Source organism: Photinus pyralis, unplaced genomic scaffold (assembly GCF_008802855.1).
Source record: "Photinus pyralis isolate 1611_PpyrPB1 unplaced genomic scaffold, Ppyr1.3 Ppyr1.4_LG10, whole genome shotgun sequence".
NCBI classification, from domain to species: Eukaryota; Metazoa; Arthropoda; class Insecta; order Coleoptera; family Lampyridae; genus Photinus; species Photinus pyralis.
Window position 1 is genome coordinate 5,671,133 of NW_022170250.1, and position 20,761 is coordinate 5,691,893.

Consider the following 20,761-nt stretch of genomic DNA (forward strand, 5'->3'; position numbering starts at 1 on the left):
AAAGTTGTCCACATTAATAGACTCGCACGATATGCCGGATCCAACAACAACGAAGAAGTTAAAGGTATTCGAGAAGAGGAACGCAGCTTTGGGATCGAGCCAAACTTTAACGATTTCATGTCAAATTACGCCCAGCGGAAGAAAGCTCGATTTGGCGTTACTCAGGAAATTTGCCAAAATATTTTTGAGCTTCCGCTTAACGTTTCCATCGCCCATTGTGTCGCCGAAGACCTTCGCATGGGTAGAGGTATAGCTTCCGTATTCCGGAAAAGATTTGGGAGAATAGACGAGTTGTTAAAGCAAAGACCCCGAGTAGGTAAAGTACTGCGCTTGGAAGATAGTCAACGCTCTTTGTTCTACTTGGTTTCAAAGAAAACGTCAGAAGGCAAACCCACCTATGAAAACCTCTGGCCTGCTTTAAAAAGCTTAAAGAAACTCATGGCATACTATGACATAAATAGCTTGGCGATCCCGAAGATTGGATGTGGTTTAGATGGGTTGGACTGGAAAATAGTGCGAACCATGATCGAAGTGATTTTTAGAAACACTAGCGTTCGAATTACAGTATGCTGCTTCAACCCACAGGGGACGACCCTCCGCAAAACTGTGGACTGTTACTTTTTCAAGAAAGGTGTTTGTCGAGCAGGCTCTGACTGCAGATTCCGACACGAGGCATTAAAAAGTAATACTAACGCAGTTTCTGAACGAGACGTCCAGAATTAAGAAGGGGGCAGTGTAACGGAAACGCTCCAGACATGACGTCGCCTTTGGCGCTCTGGAATTTTCTACGCGCGCGATAGTGGATTGTGTAGGACTATTCGAGAATGTACACGAATGTGCTGGACTTACATTGCTTGCGTGTATAAATGGTTGCGGACCGAACATCGCGACAGTCTACTACCGAACGAGATCGAGCGCGGAAATATAAATTGCGAAGTGTGTGTGATAAATAATCGATATAAATTGTACGGTTTTTGTAGTGTTTTAGTTTTGTTTAATAAATATTGATATAAATCGAACCCGAATTTATAAATCACGTTACAATAGTTTGGGTTTTATTCACGGCCAAGGTTTTTCTCAAGTCGCGCTCTTTTTCGCCTTGGTAGTCTGCTTTTGCGAGAGTGCGGCACCTTTCGGTTTTGCTTGCTTTGCTTTTAATGTACTACATCCAAATTCCGGGTTTTTCAGAATAAGTTTATAATAAATAAACTCGCAGACATTACAGTGTTTTATTTGAGTGTTCCTGCCCGACTGGGTCCCGAGTCATTGTATTAGCTTCGTGTAACGTAAAGGGGTCCTACCGTAGACGATCCAATCACGTGCCATTCTTTTGTTTGAATTTTAGGCGGGAACCGTGTTTTGATACTGGGATTGCAACGTTGCCACTTTTCCGTGAAATCTGTCATTTTCATTTCGAGCCTGGGGGTGGGTTACCGGTTAAGATCAGTACAACTGAAAGTTATAAATTATGCGCTGTCGAGAGTTTGCCTAATATATACGTTTTGATTGTTCTAATATACAGTGATATTTATTAAGAAGTAGACATAGGGATTTGCGTGTTTTGTTTTTCCCTATGTCTACATTTAAATAATAATTTTTTTTCTGAAGTGCGCCTAATTTTATGCAACTTCTTAAAAAAAATGAAGATCTTAATTAATTTGAATATGGTTGCTTTGGCTTCCGTATTTATATTTTCGTTCATGTGCGATGTATTAAACTCAACAAAGAATTGATATTGTCAATTGGTACAATTCCGGTAACAGTTTAGGGAGCGTAAGACTGCCATTTTCTCTAAAGCCAGAGAAGAAGACATAGGGAAAAACAATACACCTAAATCCCTATGTCTACTTCTTAATAAATATTACTATATGCATAAGTCTTACGGAGACGATGAAACATATAGATATACGGGCAAATTATATATGTACATATGTTCAAAAAGTACTATATATCGACCAAATAATGATATTTTATCTAAAAGAAATATATTTTTTGCGCGATCGGTCATTTCTGACTATTTACCATGGGTGTTTCCATGACAGTACGTAGAATTTACCAGTTGCTATGATTACGACGACGCCAAAATTACTTACCGATCTAAAAACAGAACAGCAAAAATACTTACCGACGCCTTTTTAAAAATCAACAGTCTTACATTACATTTAATCTTTAATTATTGTTAGGTACATTAAACGTACAATTTGTGCTGTTGTTTCCTATAGCAAGACGCTCATAAAGTCATAAAGGAAGTGCAAAGCTAGTAAACTACATCAGACACATGCACATTTTTATGAAATTATTAATTTCAATTTTGACATTTAAACTGGTTACCTAGTGATGTACACCATACCACTTCGATTATTTCGATTTATTCTGCTCGTTAATTTCTTAGTGCATAGTTATATTGGTTGGATAATGTTAATTTCGATCGCGCAAAAAATGTTATAAGCACGTCGAACGTTAAGGGTTACCGTTCTCAGACAATAATTGTCTTCGAACGGTAAAAATCCCTTACCGTTCTCCATACTTAATATACTATTATGGGTGCATAATTATGACACAAACGGTGCCCCATAATATGTACTCAATTCACTTTAAACGAAAAGTATGCATTTTTAGAACAATGTCTCATATCACATTTATAGAGCACCCTGTACAACACATATTTTTACTTTTATGCACAGGCAATTTGTTGTGGTAGTAGTAGTAGTCACAGCAGTTCTGGTTGTGTTGCACAACCACCTTGTGAAGAGATACCGCCCAATATCGTATCCTGTATATAACTAATAAAAGCATGTTTAATTATATCTTTGTTTATTCCTATTCATTTAAATAAACAAAGCGTTGCGAAAACGCCACTGAAAACATCCAAGACGGCTGATTCTCCAAATCATGACTGCATACCATACCAGACCTTTTTATTCTTTGACAAAAGAAAAGGACAAAACACTTACTCTGTGGTAATTCGTAGGTTGGTTTAATAGCACAAAATTAATTTTAAGCCCCCACAATTAATCGCAAAGGATACATACCTATATCTAAGCCCTTGGTGATGGTCACATCGAGTGGAATACCTTTCTGTTGCATTTAATTAAGGTAAGTAAGTACCTACTAAGTTTTGCCTTACGATTTAAAAATTGTTATAGGCATGGATGAGAATGAGAACAAGGCACATGTTAAAATCGAACCGAAACAAGAAGAAGAAATAAATGTATCGTTCCAAACTAAAATTATCGTGAGCAATGATGTTTTGGCAACTGTAAAAAAAGAGGATAATGAAAGTGTGATCGCTGCAGAACATTTTTGCGATGAGTACCATAGGGAAGAAGTATATTCGTCAAAGTTTACCCCTCCAACGGTAAAGTTGCAATGTAACTGCTGTCAATACGTAGCACGTACCAGATCAATTTTGAAAAGACATCGCTTGATGCATAAGGATAAGGATTTTAAATGTAGCAATTGTGGTTATGCCACACACTTTGAAAGCACATTGAAACGACATCTTTTAACACATCAAGTTTCAAAAGATTTTAAATGTGACATTTGTGATTACGCCTCAAATTTGAAAGGTTCTCTGAAACGACATCTCTTAACCCACAACGTCTCGAAATATTTTAAGTGTACTCATTGTAATTATACCACAAACTTTAGAAGCGATCTTGGACAACATCTCTTAAAACACAAAGGTTTTAAAGATTTAAAATGTGGCATTTGCGATTATGCCACTTACCTTAAATGTTCCTTGAAGCGACATCTCTTAACACACACCGACTCGAAAGATTTGAAATGTGCCAATTGTGACTATGCCACAAATAGTAAAGGCAATTTGAGAACACATATTTCATTGCACAATCGAGCTAAAGATCTTAAATGTGCTCATTGTGATTACGCCACAAACTTTAGAAGCGAACTCAAAGTACATCTCTTAAAACATAAAGGTTCCAATGATTTTAAATGTGTTAATTGTGACTATGCCACTTACCGTAAAAGTTCCTTAAAACGACATCTCTTAACACACAAGATCTCGAAGGATTTTAAATGTGCAAATTGTGATTATGCCACTAACCATAAAAACGAGTTTAAAAAGCATATCAAAAAATATGAAGTTTCTAAAGATTTTAAATGTGACAATTGTGATTATGCCACAAACTATAAAAGCGATCTTAAACAACATATTTTAAAACATAAAGGACCTAAAAATTTTAGATGTGACATCTGTGATTTTGCCACCAACCGGAAAACTTCCTTGAAACGGCATCTCTTAAGACACAATGTCTCGAAAGATTTGAAATGTGCCAAGTGTAATTACGAGACAAATAACAAATACAATTTTAAACAACACCTTTTGAGGCATACCGATTGTAAGGATTTTAAATGCGGTAATTGTTATTACGAGACAAAGATCAAACGTAATTTGAAACGACACGTTTTAAAACATACCAATTGTAAAGATTTTAAATGATTATAATATAATAATGTCACATTTCTTCGTAGTTAAGATATTTATGGACGTAGGCCTTTTGTAAGTAGTTTAAGCATAGTCGCCAAAACCGTTTCTTGTATAAATTGTAATTATCAGCTACTTTATTAGTACCTATTAAAAATAAAATTGTTAAGTAACTTTTTCCGCTACTATGAAAATAGTGTGTGATCGAATGAAAAATTAAAACGTACCTTAAAGTAAGATTCCAGCAAATATCAATCAAAACATTTGTGAAATACAAATGCTCATGACTGAATCTGTATTTGTACAAATTTATCAGAAGAATGCCAAGACATTGCTTAACGAAAGTTAATGTTGCATTAACAACTTTGCATGATTGAGATGTCCTTATCCGTTCAACTGCCCGGAATATTTAATTCTTGAATGCAACAAGTCGAGGAACTTGAGAACATAGGGCCTTTAGCCACAGCCAGTTGTTTGGGTGTTCTCATAGCGTTTTCGATTGGCAAAACTCGTACTGCACGAGTGTTGCACGAGAAACTGAAGAAATCCATGTGAAAATTGCTCTCAATGGAACATAAATATTCGTAAATATTTGTTGTCATTTGTCCATAACCTCATTTTAGATTTTGGTAATCGACCAATCTCTATTCTAAAAAATGACAAACGATTTCAGTATTATTTACACAGAGTTAGGTATACAACTCTGTGATTATTTATGATAAACGATGAGGAATATAAATTTGAAATTCCTGTAAAGGACCAATTTTTGGCGTTCAGTTTAATGAGTAAGTGCAACTTTTTGTAAAATAGAAGTTATGGCTAGTTCATCGATCTTCGCTATCGCTAAATGACGACAAAAAACTCTCCCAACGCAAGAAACAAATTCAAATTGTCGCACGTTTGTTTTGAAAATTTGTTAACTAGCAGCTCCACGAGCTCTCGGACCTCGTGCGTCGAAATTTGCACTGAGTGCGTGTTGCATCACATTTGCCAATGGAACACAGAAAATTGCCCTAAAATTACCAATAGAACGTAAAAATTGCACTCGTGCAGTACGAGTTTTGCCAATCGAAAACGCTATCAGAATATAAAGGCGTGCTCAATGCTCAAAGATAACTGATGAGATACAAAAGATAAAATGATTGACTTAAATATGTACCTACACAAAATCTCGAAATTTGTCCTGATGTGCCTTGATTCGTGCAGCACGGGCCGTAATACAAGCGGCTTGTAGTGTACTTAACCCCCAGGTTCTACGCTAACTTCACACTACAAGAACACGGAAATAAAGTCAAATCGGCAACGTTTAAAAATGCCCTCCCACCCGAATGACTATTCGCTCCAAAACTAAACAAGATCCCGCTTAAATTTGAAAAGTGGCACGTGATCAAACATCTCAGGCAGGACCCCCTTACGTTAGTTGTAGACAACGCTATGACCTGAAAGCACAGTAGGGAAGGAACGCAAAATAAAACACTGAAATTGTGAAAAGTTTGTTTAATAATGATCGTAATTATTATTGATTGTAAAAGCTCGGAAATTTAACTTAAAATAAATTACATTACAAAAATAAACTTTGAAAATGGTAGTTCGCCGAATAAAAATAGAAATAGGTTGGGAAAAAAAGAACTTACCAATAAAAAAAACAGCCGTCAAATTAATATTAAATTGTGTAGTAAAATTAATTGTTTGTAATGATGTGAATGCGTAACATAAAATTATAACATCACAAAAAGAAACGTGTAGACTTCAAGAGGTAACATATAGGCTAAAAACAAGTTTTGGGAATTATTGGTCAGGTAAGCAGGTACCAAGATTCTAAGAAAGGTTGAAATACGCAGGATGCGACTCATCTTTGGTGCAGTAAAGTCCTTTTGTTAAAAGCAAGATGGAAATTTACATGGTCTTGTAGGCAAATTTAACTAGAACAAGATATGTGGAAATTACGAATCGTAAATCATTTATCACACATAGATTCTAAACTGGAGAGCTTTGATTAGCGTAATCCCGCTCCTGCAAGATAGGTAACCCGCCCCTGGTGTCGGGGTTTCGAGCCTACAGTTGAAAGTCGAAGACAATCACGGAATTAGGTGTCGTACTTCAAATGGTTACAGTTTTTACCACCCCCGTGACTGCTTCATTCATGGAGAAAAATGTTAGTAACAAACAAGTCAGAACATACATCAAACGAATCGGTAATTTCCACATATAAAAATAAACTGATCAAAACTTATGTGAATGTTCTTAAGGGACAAGACCAAGTAATCAACATCAATAAACATCAATTAAGCAAACATTACACCAAAAACGTAAACAATTACAAACAATAGCATAACGGTATCACATACCTATGTGATTATGCATTGCGGTTAAACCAAGTAAATTTCAAAAACAAAGATTGAAACACACAAAAAATATAAAATGTGGCATACAAAACACAAATACGATATAAAGAAATGCAAAAATTACTACCTGCATTAAAAAACACACAAAATAACAACAAACATTTACGGAGCGACGCGTTCACGACCGCCATTCAAGACAAGGTGATCAACGTAACCACCGTTCGTGCTCTTCAGATGGCGCAAATCGCTTTCCCATCCTAAAAATTGCATGGTTGCCAACTCTCAAAAATGTGTGCATCGTCGTAAGTTGTATATACAGGGTGGAACCTCTCAATACACTTCACTAAACAAATTCCGGTCACCATTGAATTCCACGATTTTTGCTTTGGTTGTTTGCTTGATGTCCAGTACTGTTTCTTGCGACTGCACTGAAAAGTGGAACCTTGTTGGTCTTGATTGGGTCTATAATAGCCTTTGCACCATCCTCCAACCTTTCCTTTAGGAAGTCGTGGTACTGGAACCGGCCGAACTCTTTTGCATTGAGCACTACGGGAATTACTTCTGCGGAGGGTTCCAGGGGCAGATGAACTTGTGACCATGTCGGAACATTAAGAGGACGGGTCAAAGAGCATATGTACCAATTTATGCAAACTCACTTCTTAACCTAAGCACTCAAACTAATGACGAGTAAAGTCCAGTGCTTATCGTCGAGATTGATATTTTCGTTTATTTTTAAATTTTTTACATGTTTTGAAGTGTTTTTGATATTATGAGACGCGGTTATTTGATAAGACATTGGATTTCACAATAAATGATATCGTTCTAGATCGGTGAAATATCCTACTAAGATAATGGAGAACTACGTTTTACTATAACTCCAAGAGTATAAACCCAATGCTGGCACAAGTCTGGATGAATTTTTTCTACACATCCGAAGATGTCATAGCTCTAGAAAGCTAAAGATGCCAAAAAATCCAGAGGAAGACAAGGAATGCCGCAATTTACAGAAAAACAAAGGAGCCGAAGTGAAGGTGAAAAGTCAAACTAGTCTCAGAAAATCGAAGAAGCCCAAGATTTTAAGCAGGTTAAGGTAGGCGAATTGGGCAATGATGTCAAAGAAGCTGAGGAAACCGACGCAACCAAAGAAGTTGCAGAAGAAGAGGGCACCGAGGCCTTGGTTAGGATTCGCGAGAATGAACAAATGAGGTTGAGTGGGCCCTGGTTTTTCAAATTATCAGTTCTCGCAACAGAACTAAAATTCTCATGAAAATCAATCCCATGCCTTTGATTGTACCCTTTCGCTAGTAGTCTGGGCCGATTTATACGAGCACTACAATTTGGCGTTTGAAACATTAAAATTTTATTGAGAACCGCTGACTTTTAGTTAAATGGGGGTTATTGTGCTATTGTTTTAAATGTCGCAGTGGGAATTGCCGCTACTTAACGACCTAGTGAGAAATGTTAAGTTATTGGTGATACGAACTATATGTACTAGTTTTATCCAAATTTCAACAGCTGTCTTGCAAGTTGCAGTTACTTTAACATTAGCTTGAATCAATCTCCTCATTAAAATTAACTCTCTAGAATACTCTGCGTGCCTCCGAAGCGTCGATTTAACATTAATTTGACGGCTGGTTTTTTATTGGTAAGTTCTTTTTTTCCCAGCCTATTTCTGTTTTTATTCTGTGAATTACCATTTTCGAAGTTTATTTTTGCAATGTAATTTATTTTGGACTTAAATTTCCGAGCTTGTACAATCATAACAATTACGATAATTATTAAACGAACTTTTCACAATTTGAATGTTTTATTTTACGTTCCTTCCCTACTGTGCGTCAGGTCAAAGCGTTGTCTACAACTAACGTAAGGGGGTACTGCCTTAGATGTTTGATCACGTGCCACTTTTTAAATTTAAGCGGGATCTTGTTTAGTTTTGGAGGGAATAGTCATTCGGGCGGCCATTTTCAAACGTTGCCGGGTTGACTTTATTTCCGTGTTCTTGTAGTGTGAAGTTAGCGTAGAAACTGGAGGTTAAGTACACTACAGGGCGTCGATTCCCGAAGATGTGCTTTGTTCACATCGACTGACCTTGATGTGAACGTGAATGTCACTGCATTCTCGAACCTACCACATCGAGCGAAAAGTTGATCGAACATTCGAACGCAACGACTGGTCTAGACCACTCGTTGCGTGAAAGTCATGCGCAGTTCCAGCTACAGGATGGATCTTGCAGCTGTTTTGCTATAGAGGTTATTCAGTGCCCTAACCTATAAATTCACATATTTTCTGTGAAATAAAACATGGAATTGTTCGAGGATTTTCTGGTTATTAATAACAGTATCCTTAATGCAAAAACGAAACAAAATACAAAACTGACAAATGACAGTTCAATTCTTGTCTGTGATTGGTTAGCGCATACAGTTTGTTCGCGATTCGGGAATGCAGCTAAACTTGAACTTATCCCTATCGTATACGATCATGACGTCATGGCAGCCGGTCACATCACATGCACATCACGGAGCATATCGACTAACTTCGGGAATCGATACCCCTGGTCATTGGATGGTGTCATGATTATATGTATAGTCCCTACTAGGGACAGGAGACACAGTCGGTACAATGATGGCGGCAGTCAATGACCTCGAATAAATGTTCATCAATATATATTTGTTATTATTGAATGTAACATGACATGGCGCTGCGAGTGAGTTATATAAACGCGAAAAATTGCTAAGTGCGATTGTGTGCCGAGGACTGTAGTAGTGTCCAAAACCAAAATACGGTGTGAAAACTTTTGTGTTTTTACTGAAGTTAGGTTAGAGTTGTTTTCGAGTACTTATTCCGAGGGGTGTGCCACAAGCAAATAAAACGTACACCTACTCTAATTACATTAAATTTCTCATATAATTTCAGGTAATTTTTGTAATTTTGTGATTACATTACGTAATGTTTGGCTTGTATTAAGAAATTTTTGGAATTTTCGAATTGTAATAGTAATTTTTCTGTAATTTTTGATATGCATTGCGTAATGTTTGCAATTTCAGAATTACAAACGGTAATTTTTGTAATTTCAGTAAACTTCTAAATGTGAAACTGATTATGTAATAGTTGTCAAGATTGCTGTATCTAAACAAATTCGTGTCAACTACAACGATATCAGTTATTACGTTGAAATTTATTCACTTGCGTCTTTAGCGCATCCTGAGGCGCAACCCACGGACTAATGGGACTAATGGGGGTGCTTGTGCTCGGCAAGTACCTACTGCAAAGAAAAAATGAATGGTCCCAAATACGCATCTTTCGATGTAGGAAATACACTTGGTATGTAGTCTACCGCAACTTTCACAACTTCCTTTGCTTTGTCTTCTGACCATTGTGACAAAGTCGCTTGGTTATCAAAACCACAAAACTGTAGCAAATTTTTGAGGTATAAAGGGATGACAACATTATATTCTTTTTGAAACTCTTGAAATATGTCACCACCTAAATCATCTGATTCCCTTTGATTAATAGTACTGTCTTCCATCTGAAAAAAGACGTGGCTACTTATTGTAATAAATTAAACAAATATAGCAAACGAGCTCCTGGGTATGGCTATAGCATGTGCAAAATTTTAAACCTGATGTTAGTTTTGCTTTTATTTAAAGTGTATATGTATGAAATTTCATTTAATTGCTTCCATAAATAAGAAAGTTCGCACTGCACATCCTACACAAAACCAAATTTGGAAAATGGCGCTACACTTGCTTTTATTCCAAGCGGCTATGTATCAAATTTTATTTAAATCCCTCCATAAATAAGAAAGTTGGCACTGCGCATGCGCAAAACCAAATTTTGAAACTGGCGTTAAATTTGCTTTTATTCCAAGAGGCTATGTATCAAATTTCATTTGAATACCTTCATGTATAAGAAAGTTTGCAATTCGGTCTGTAAATGGTCGAGATGCGCAAAGGGCACTGTGAATACTGATCGAATTGTGTTATATGGTTAAAGCTATGAGCATATTGAAGGCGCTTTCTTTCGGCTGCTTAGCAATCATGATTTCAAAATCGTGATTCGTAGGATCACGTTTTACGAAAGAACGCGTGAATTTAAATCAAAGTATGGTTAAGTTTACGTACTACACATTTGCATTCGAATTACGTATTTTTTGTTTGGGTTATGAAAATAATTTAAATACAAGTGGAAGTACTTGCAGGATTATGCCCCTCTTCAGTTACAAATATTGACTAACCTAACATTTGAGCAAAAATATCCTTGCATGTATAGGTTAGGAATTCGTGATCATAAAACTTTTATGTTCAGTTTGTTCACGATTTTAGCAGTCATGATTATAAGATCACATTTCGAAAGAACGTGATTTGACAATCCAAACGCGTTTGGATCACCGAAAGAAAGCGCCTTGAATTTCATGCAATTCGGTTCATAACTAACGGAGATGTCAAAAAGGCCTACTTTATTTTTTGTTCTACTTGCCAATTCACGAACTCCGATCTACAAATTTGATAAAGAATCCACCTGCAAAATTTCATCCTATTCGATCCATTCGTTTATGAGTTATCGTGCTAACGGACGGACGGACAGACACCGCAAAATTATAACTCGCTAGGAGCTCGTTAATAAAGCAGAATAAACGTATATTAATCAAAAAACTGCTGAATTAGCGCAATTTTAATACTTTAGAGTGGGAACGACAATAATTTTTCTGCTTACAATGCAATGCTTGTAATTCTTTATGTAATTTCATAGTAATTTTGGAGAATAAGTAATTTTTGTAATTAATGTACTCTAATAAGTAATTTAAGTAATTTTATAGAATTTCAGGTAATTTAAAATTGCATACATCGCCATTTGTACACCAAAAATTACTCGTGTCACACCCCTCGACTTATTCCATACCTGTACAATGGAAGGTTTAAAGCCACCAAGTCCGATGAGCTTGGAAGGAGACGTAGGAGTAAATTTTAGAAAGTGGAAGCAACAGTTTGAAATGTTTATGTTGGCTTCGGGCTTGGATGTAAAGGCAAGTGTGTCCAGTGAGCAGAAAGTGGCAATACTATTACATAGTATTGGCTCAGAAGTGTATGAAATTTACACTACATTAGAATTGTCGGATGAAGAGAGAAAGAGTTGGAAAGAAGTACTTAAAAAACTTGAAGTCTACTTTAAGCCGAAGGAAAATGAAACAATAAATAGGCATATGTTTCACACCAGACGACAGAAAGATGGGGAGAGTATAGACAGTTTCGTGACCGATCTGAAAAAGTTGGCTCAAAGTTGCAATTTTGGAGATGTCAAGGATAGCTTGATACGTGATATAATTGTATGTGGTGTAATAGATCATAAGGTGAGAGATGCATTGCTTAGGGAGACAGAGCTCGACTTGAAGAAATGTGTGGATATGTGTAGAGCAGCTGAGCTGGCGAATTTGCAGTCGAAACAGATTGGAGAATGTGGATCACAGATTGATGCAGTGTCGAGGAAGCCAAAGTACAAAAAGGATACGAGGGACGACCACCATGGAAAACAAAGCAGGTGTAAAGCATGCGGCTTAAAGCATGGAAAAGTGTGTCCAGCGTTTCGTAAGATGTGCCACAAGTGTAAGCAATACAACCACTTTGCGGTTATGTGTCCGTCAAATGTGTCGTCAAGTTCCTCGAAGAAAGCAAAAGTGTATGAGGTTCAGGAAAGCTCAAGTGAGTTGGAAGAAACCGATGGAGATGAAATGTTCGTGGGGATGGTGAAGAAGAAAGAAGACAATGTCAAGTATGTCAATGGCATTAGCGAGTGGTTTCAGAAAATTAACGTAGGTAAGCACAGCATTAATTGTAAAGTGGATACGGGAGCTGATGTTAATATCTTGAACCTAAAAGTTGCAAAGGATTTAAATCTCTATGTAAGACCAAGTAAAGTCAAGTTAAAAAGCTATAATGATTCTAAAATTGATGTCGTGGGTAAGACAACATTAGAATGCAGAATAAAGGAGAAAAAGTATGATGTGGACTTCCAAGTAGTAGATTTAGACGCACCCTGTATAATTGGACTACCGTTTATAGAAAAGTTCCAATTACTGAAAAAAGTACATGCAGTGGAACAAAACAACGTAGAGTATTTAACCCTGCTGTCCTGTTCAGATTCACTGCACGAACGTACTGTTCGGGTCAATATGACCCGTCAAAGGTTTGGGGTCGTGTTTATTTAAATAAATTCATCTAATATGTATTAAAGTAAACTCTATTAACAAAACTACATTTTTCATTTAAAAAAAAAGGTCTTTCATACGGCATTCTCAATCAAAATATGCAAACGTACTGAATTCAGTTTTACATTTCGAGATTCACTATCGACGTTGTTCGACAGCTTTCGTCTAGCAACAGCTAGTTCTTACTTGCCGAGATCTATTTCTTTTCACACAAATCTTATAGACAAATACCTATGTTTACGTTATTTAGAATAATGTCAATTAAAAATAAGTGTATTATGCAATTCTTGCTATTATATTAACTCGGGTCATATTGACCCAAACAATACATAGGTAACAATTCACTTTTTAAAAAATAATAGCGGAAGTAAAATTTTTATATAGCTCGAAAATAAAACCTTGTACACTAACGAACAAAGTCATGCAATATCATAGCGTTACACCGCGCGGTATTCTTTAAAATAAGAAATGAATTTGTTTTTGGGTCAAATAGACCCGAACAGGACAGCAGGGTTAATTAAACAAAATGAAGATTTATTCAAAGGCATCGGTGAGATGAAGCAGAGTTGCGAAATTAGACTCAAAAGTGAGATAGAACCAGTTACAGAACCACTGAGAAGAATACCATTGAGCTTGCAACCTAAAGTTAAGCTCGAGTTAGAGAGAATGGTAAAAAATGGAATAATTAGAAGTGTGACTGAACCGACGGAGTGGTGCAGCTCATTAGTAACCGTCAAGAAGCCCGATGGTTCACTGAGGTTATGTTTGGACCCTCAGAATTTGAACAGAGCTGTAATCAGAGAAATTTACCAAATACCATCGTTCGAGCAGTTAGCATCAAAAATGTCAGGTGCTAAAATATTTTCCATTTTGGACGGAAACAAAGGATTTTACCAGATAAAACTTAAAGAAGAGTGTCAACTTCTAACCACGTTTAATGCTGGCAATTTTGGAAGGTACTGTTACCAAAGGTTACCATATGGGTTATGCTCAAGTCCGGAAATCTTTCATAGGATGTTCCAACAAGTTTTTAGTGGTCTTGAAGGAGTGGAAGTGTATATCGACGATATATTAATATATGCAGTTGATGAAGTGGAGCATTATAATCGGTTAAAAGCAGTGTTAGATCGTGCTCGTCAAGCGAATGTGCGGTTTAATAAATTAAAGTGCAAGTTTGGAGTGAGTGAGGTTAAATATGTGGGTCATGTGTTCTCAAAAGAAGGATTAAAACCCGATTATGACAAGGTACGTGCCATTGTGGAGATGGACGATCCCAAGGACAAGAAGCAACTTCAAACAGTTCTAGGAATGGTGACGTATGTAAGTAAGTTTATACCTAACCTTACGAATGTAACTTTTTCTATGAGACAATTGTTAAGAAATAATGTTGAATTTATGTGGACTGATAAAGAAAGGTCAGACTTTCAAAAACTTAAAAGACTTTTGACAGAAAAGCCAGTTTTAAAATATTATGATGTGAATAAAGATGTCATATTGTCAGTAGATAGTAGCAGCCAAGGGCTTGGAGCAGTTTTGTTGCAAGATTCACTACCTATAGCATATGCCTCCAAGGCTTTGACTGATACTCAAAAATCTTGGGCTCAGATTGAAAAGGAATTGTTGGCCATTGTACATGGTTGCGAACGGTTTTATCAATATGTTTACGGACGTAAAGTACTAGTTGAAACAGACCATCGACCGTTGGAGTATATTTTTAAAAAACCTTTGTCAGAAACTCCTCTTAGATTACAGAGATTAAGGTTAAGATTGCAAAAATATGATTTAGATGTTAGATATAAGTCAGGTAAAGAATTACTGTTAGCAGATGCTTTGTCAAGGTCATATTTAAAAGATGACTTAGGGATGAAAGAAATTGAAGATGAGATTTATGTGCATGTTAGTATGATAGTGGAAAATTTGTCTTTTTCAAATGATAAAATTGAATTATTTCGACAAGAGACAAAATCAGATGCTGATTTACAAACGGTTATGACATACATTCAACATGGATGGCCTAAATATGATAAAATACCAAATCAGTTAAAGTTTTATTATAGCATTAGAGATACCTTATTTGTGATTAATGATTTGCTTTTTAGAAATGAAACTGTTGTTGTTCCAAAAAGTTTAAGATCAAAAATGTTAAAATTAATTCATTGTAGTCACTTTGGAATTGAAAAATGCAAATTAAGGGCAAAAAGTGTTTTATTTTGGCCTCACATGTTTAAAGAAATTGAGGATGTAGTAAAAAATTGCAGTTCTTGTTTAAAATATCAAAGAAAACATGGCCATGAAAAGTTATTATTAAGAGACATACCGAATAGACCCTGGGAGATAGTAGGGGTAGATTTATTTTATTTTCAGAATAAGACCTTTGTTCTAGTGATCGATTATTATTCAAAGTATGTTGATTTTAAGGAATTACGTGCTGAAACTACTGAGAATGTTATTGTTGCACTAAAGTCAATTTTTTCTTTGTTTGGAAAACCAAAGATCATTTATAGTGATGGTGGACCACAATTTTTCAGAAGTTTTAAATTTAAAGATTTTATTAGAGAATGGGGTTTACAGCACCAAACCTCAAGTCCTTATTATGCTAGATCTAATGGCATGGTGGAAAGATATGTGCAAACAATAAAAAATATGCTTAAAAAATCAGTTGACTCGGGACTAGATCCATATATAGCCTTAATTGAGTACAGAAATACACCGATAAGTAGCGAAATCAATAAGTCCCCCAGTGAATTGGTTTTTGGACATAAAATTAATGCCTTTCTACCTACCACTGAAGATTTTTTTTTAACAAATGAACAGTCTATCAGAGATAAACTAAAACATTCTCAAGAAAAATATAAGTATTTTCATGATAGAAAAAATAATGTAAAACCATTGTCTTTCGAAAAGGGAGAAATAGTACACATTCGAGATAAAGTTCATAATATGACACCGGTAAAAGTAATAGGTCCAGCAGATAGACCTCGTTCTTACCAAGTACAGTTACCTTCAGGTAATATAGTAGATAGAAATCGGCATAATATGTATAAAGCGTCAACACAATTTCGCGTAGATGAACCTGTAACCTTAATGCAAAATAGTGAACAAGTTCAAAATCCTGAAAAGACAGAAAATAGTAATAATCAGGAATCTCGTCAGGAATTAAGTTCATTAATTAAGCCAGAAGTTTCTTGTAAAACGCGAACTGGAAGGGTAGTTAAGAAACCCCAATATTTGTCTGATTATGTTGTAGAATAGTATAGTATTTAAGTATCTCTGTAAGTTTTGTTTGTATAACTTTGTTTAAAGAAAAAGGATGTCATGATTATATGTATAGTCCCTACTAGGGACAGGAGACACAGTCGGTACAATGATGGCGGCAGTCAATGACCTCGAATAAATGTTCATCAATATATATTTGTTATTATTGAATGTAACATGACAGATGGTTTTTAAAACTTTGCTTCTAAATTAATTTTTCTTTGATCCATCATGCTTTGAAATGCTCCTGCGAATTTTAGTAACAAACACTTCAAAGTTGAAGTGGAAACCAAGTAAGATAATCTGTGTAATAAACGAAATCCGATAAGATTCCGCCACTTGAACGTGCTATAAAAGCGTGGCCTTTCCGTCGTGCAATATATACATACAGCAGTATTTAAAATGAACAAGTTACCCATCTTGGCAGCTCTGCTGATTATTGCATTGGTTGGCATGGTGGCAGGAAACTGCGGGGGCACTTGTCGTTGCACTACCGGGTTTTGTAGGTCAGATGAAGTTAACTGGTAAGCACTTCTTTTTCTGTAGTTCAAATATTTTCGGCACCAGCTTCGTCTCGTGCCATAAAATGGCACTAACAAGACGATCATAGGTTTTTCATTGGCACAAATTGTTGAATAATTTATTTGATACTCTTCTTGCTTTTCAGTGGCTCCTGTAGTACTGTCTGGGATGATTACCCTGGAAGGAATTGCTGCAAGTAAATAAGCACCGTCTTCTACACAAAATTTTGTGTATTGAATGTAATATGTTAGACAACAATAAAGTTGTATTCGTGTACGTATTGTGTTTCTCAAAGAAATGCATAATATTGGTAGGTACTTTTGGAGATGTGAACATTTTGGACTGACTTTTAGAAAAGAATGTTTCTTTTGTCCTCTCCAAAACAAATTTTCAAAAGTAGTGAAATAAGTCCCACAAGACGCGCTTCCAATTTGGAAGCTATACGTACTACAACTGGCCCCTGTAACTTCAATTCGTCAATGCAATATGTTTGGGTAGGTTTTCACTTTTCTACGAGTTATTCGAAGTAGCACAGCATTTGCAACAATCATAGAAAAACTGAAACAAATCTATTAAACCGAGTGTGTTTCGATAATGCATTGATTTTTTTGCGGACTTTGTGTTGTTCCCAAGCTGACAGCTCCCGCACTCACAAAAGCGGGAAATACACGGATTGTAGTAATACAAACCTCGCACCCAAAAAACAGCCGGATCCGTACGTTGTGAAAAACCACCAATCCTTTCCCATGTGTGAAAGAATACAGTTTCTTACATAAAGAACATATAGAATGCGCTGTTAATTAGCCGGAACTCCTTGAATCCGGAATGTATCTGTAGGTCCTGGATACGGTAACCTTAGACTAAAGTTGTAGTTCGAGATAAATGCCGCTAAGTATCTTTATCAGTTCGGCATATACCTCTACAAGAGCGAAAAGGTTAATTACACTCAAAAAAGGAAGATTCGTACACAAACAATTGAAGTCGCTAATCAATCCAAATGAGTTAAAACAATAAAATGAAAATTCATAACTGGCTCAAACAAATCAAAATAGGAAAAATCTTTACATTGAAAGCAAACACCCAAGCTCAATATCAATTTACCCTGAATTACAAACAGCTGAAGGCGACATAATGTACCGGGTGACCCAATAAGATCGTTCCTCGGCCATATCTCGGGAACCGTTCGTCGTATGTCTTAGGAGTAAAAAAAATTATTGGGTAAATCGGTTATGAAGAATCGCTAGAAAATATTTTCAAGTTTTAAAAATCACCAACAGAGGGCGTAACTGCCATGTTGTACTTAAAGTCACTAAATATAGAAAGTACCGCAATCCATTGGGCTCGTGTGTTAGAGAGAGAACGCATGATATTTGCCAAAAAATGGCGGAAGTGACTAGATTCTAGTAACTTTAATGTTAGGGATTGTTCCACCTGTTTGGAGATATCTGTATATATTTTTATAAAACATTACAGTACTATGAAGTTAGGTTATAAAAAATTACAGCTATTCAGATTTTATTTGTCAATTTTTTTAAGTTGGCAGCAAATTTGTCCAAAAATGGCGGATGATTTCGGTACTTTCTATATCTAGTGACTTTAGTTGTACTGATCTTAACCCACCCCAGGATCGAAGTGAAGATGACAGATTTCACGGCAAAGTGGCAACGTTGCAATCCCAGTATCAATCCACCGGTTCCCGCTCAAAATTCAAAAAGAATGGCACGTGATCTGATCGTCTAAGATAGGACCCCCTTACGTTACACGAAGCTAATACAATGACTCAGGACCCAGTCGGGCAGGAACACTCAAATAAAACGGTGTAATGTCTGCGAGTTTATTTATTATAAACTTATTCTGAAAACCCGGGAATTTGGATGTGGTACATTAAAAGCAAAGCAAGCAAAACCTAAAGGTGCCGCACTCTCGCCAAAAGCAGACTACCAAGGAGAAAAAGAGCGCGACTCGAGAAAAACCTTGGCCTTGAATAAAACCCAAACTATGCTAATCACAGGAAATTAAAACACCAACCACCTAAGCAGGACATGTGACACTACCTTAATTAATTATTAATGAATTCAAGTAGCAGGGTACGTTTGAACAGTATGCGTAGAGTATTCGTCACAACATGTCATGTACTTTCCTTTAATCGCGGCTAGAAGGCAACTCACTTTTTAGTTAGTCATTGGGTGGTGAACCTGGTTGTTCGTTAGGTTTGGGCCAGCGTCTTCGCTTGATTGCCCTCCTGTTTCACGGTTGTATTGTTAGGGATTGGGCTGGCATATTTGCCTATTAACCCGTAGCGCAGTTAAGATTGTTGGGGGCAACACATTCACGCATTTATTGATATAAGTCACCTTACTAGTTATTCATATCATTGTTTATCGAATGGAGTGGTGTGAAGTTTGTAAAAACATGTCTAATCTATTATTCATGTTGTGACGTAACAATAGGCAGTTATGACAATACTCAGTGTGCTCGTGGAGCTCTCAATTATGCTCAGTTTCCACATAATGACATTAGTATAAACCCCAGACTTCCGGAACTACTAGCTGTGCTTCGTAACACTCCCCTGACATCGGTCACGTAACGACACAAAACTGAAGATGGTTAAGAGATGGGTCGCTGCCCATGGGTAGGACGGCCTTGGTTACAGGCCTTCGTCCCTAAAGTTGGAGGTTCGAAGGCCCTCGGATCCTTTTGTGCCTTAGCTCTAGAATACCTTTCTATTCTAGCGTCCGAGCTCCCTCTCACGGTAGAAAGATATGAGTTACATACAACAAGGCACACGCATTCGCGAATGTTACGAGTCACCCTAAACTAAATACACCTAGCATTGCATGCCCTACTTCACGGAAGTCGAGGTTCTACATAGGTACACCCCGTGCACCGTGTAACTGAGTTAAACGTGGTCTAAACCTGAGATATCGTAGACTTCCACAAGCACATGGATATTAGTTAACACCTCGCATGTTGTAAATTACATATTAGCACAATGGTAGTTGGAAAATATCTGATTTAACAAATGGCACAATTCATATAAGTCCATAAGAGTAAACTACATAAAATACTTTACCCGACACCACAGTGGTTGAATTCTATGCACAAACACCAAAAATAAAGCTAAACTCTATGAATACAACTCAAAATACAGTTTGGGTTTTATTCAAGGCCAAGGTGTTTTCTCAAGTCGCGTTCTTGTTCTCCTTGGTAGTTGGTAGTCTGTTTTGCGATAGTGCGGCACCTTTACGTTTTGATTGCTTTGCTTTTAATGTACCACATCCAAATTCCCGGGTTTTCAGAGTAAGTGTATAATAAATAAACTCGCAGACATTACACCGTTTTATTTGAGTGTTCCTGCCCGACTGGGTCCCGAGTCATTGTATTAGCTTCGTGTAACGTAAGGAGGCCCTACCTTAGACGATCCAATCACGTGCCATTCTTTTGTTCGAAATTTGAGCGGGAACAGTGTTTTGATACTGGGATTGCAACGTTGCCACTTTGCCGTGAAAACTGTCATCTTCACTTCGAGCCTGGGCGTCGATTCCCGAAGATGTGCTTTGTTCACATCGGCTGACCTTGATGTGAACGTGAATGCATTCTCGAACCTATCACATCGAGCGATAAGTTGATCGAACGCAACGACTGGTCTAGACCACTCGTTGCGTGAAAGTCATGAGCAGTTGCAGCTACAGGACGGATCTTGCAGCTGTTTTGCTAGAGGTTATTCAGTGCCATAACCTATATATTCACATATTTTCTGTGAAATAAAACATGGAATTGTTCGAGGATTTTCTGGTTATTAATAGCAGTATCCATAATGCAAAAACAAAACAAAATACAAAACTGACAAATGACAGTTCAATTCTTGTCTGTGATTGGTTAGCGCATAAAGTTTGTCCACGATTCGGGAATGCAGCTAAACTTGAACTTATCCCTATCGTATACGATCATGACGTCATGGTCACATCACATGCACATCACGGACATATC

At 36.8% G+C, this 20,761-nt stretch overlaps 1 protein-coding gene across 1 annotated transcript; it reads left to right on the top strand.

The window, feature by feature from the left end:
• The first annotated feature begins 2,758 nt into the window (after positions 1 to 2,758).
• LOC116161179 (zinc finger protein 99-like) lies at positions 2,759 to 4,673 on the top strand. The gene is made up of 2 exons (XM_031474428.1): positions 2,759 to 3,096; positions 3,147 to 4,673. Exon 2 carries the CDS (start codon positions 3,149 to 3,151, stop codon positions 4,460 to 4,462), a length of 1,314 nt encoding a protein of 437 aa, XP_031330288.1. The 5' UTR covers positions 2,759 to 3,096; positions 3,147 to 3,148; the 3' UTR covers positions 4,463 to 4,673.
• The last annotated feature ends 16,088 nt before the right edge of the window (positions 4,674 to 20,761 follow it).

Excerpts from the sequence above, each read along its gene's own strand:
- LOC116161179 (XM_031474428.1), top strand. The coding sequence starts at position 3,149 with ATGGATGAGAATGAGAACAAGGCACATGTTAAAATCGAACCGAAACAA.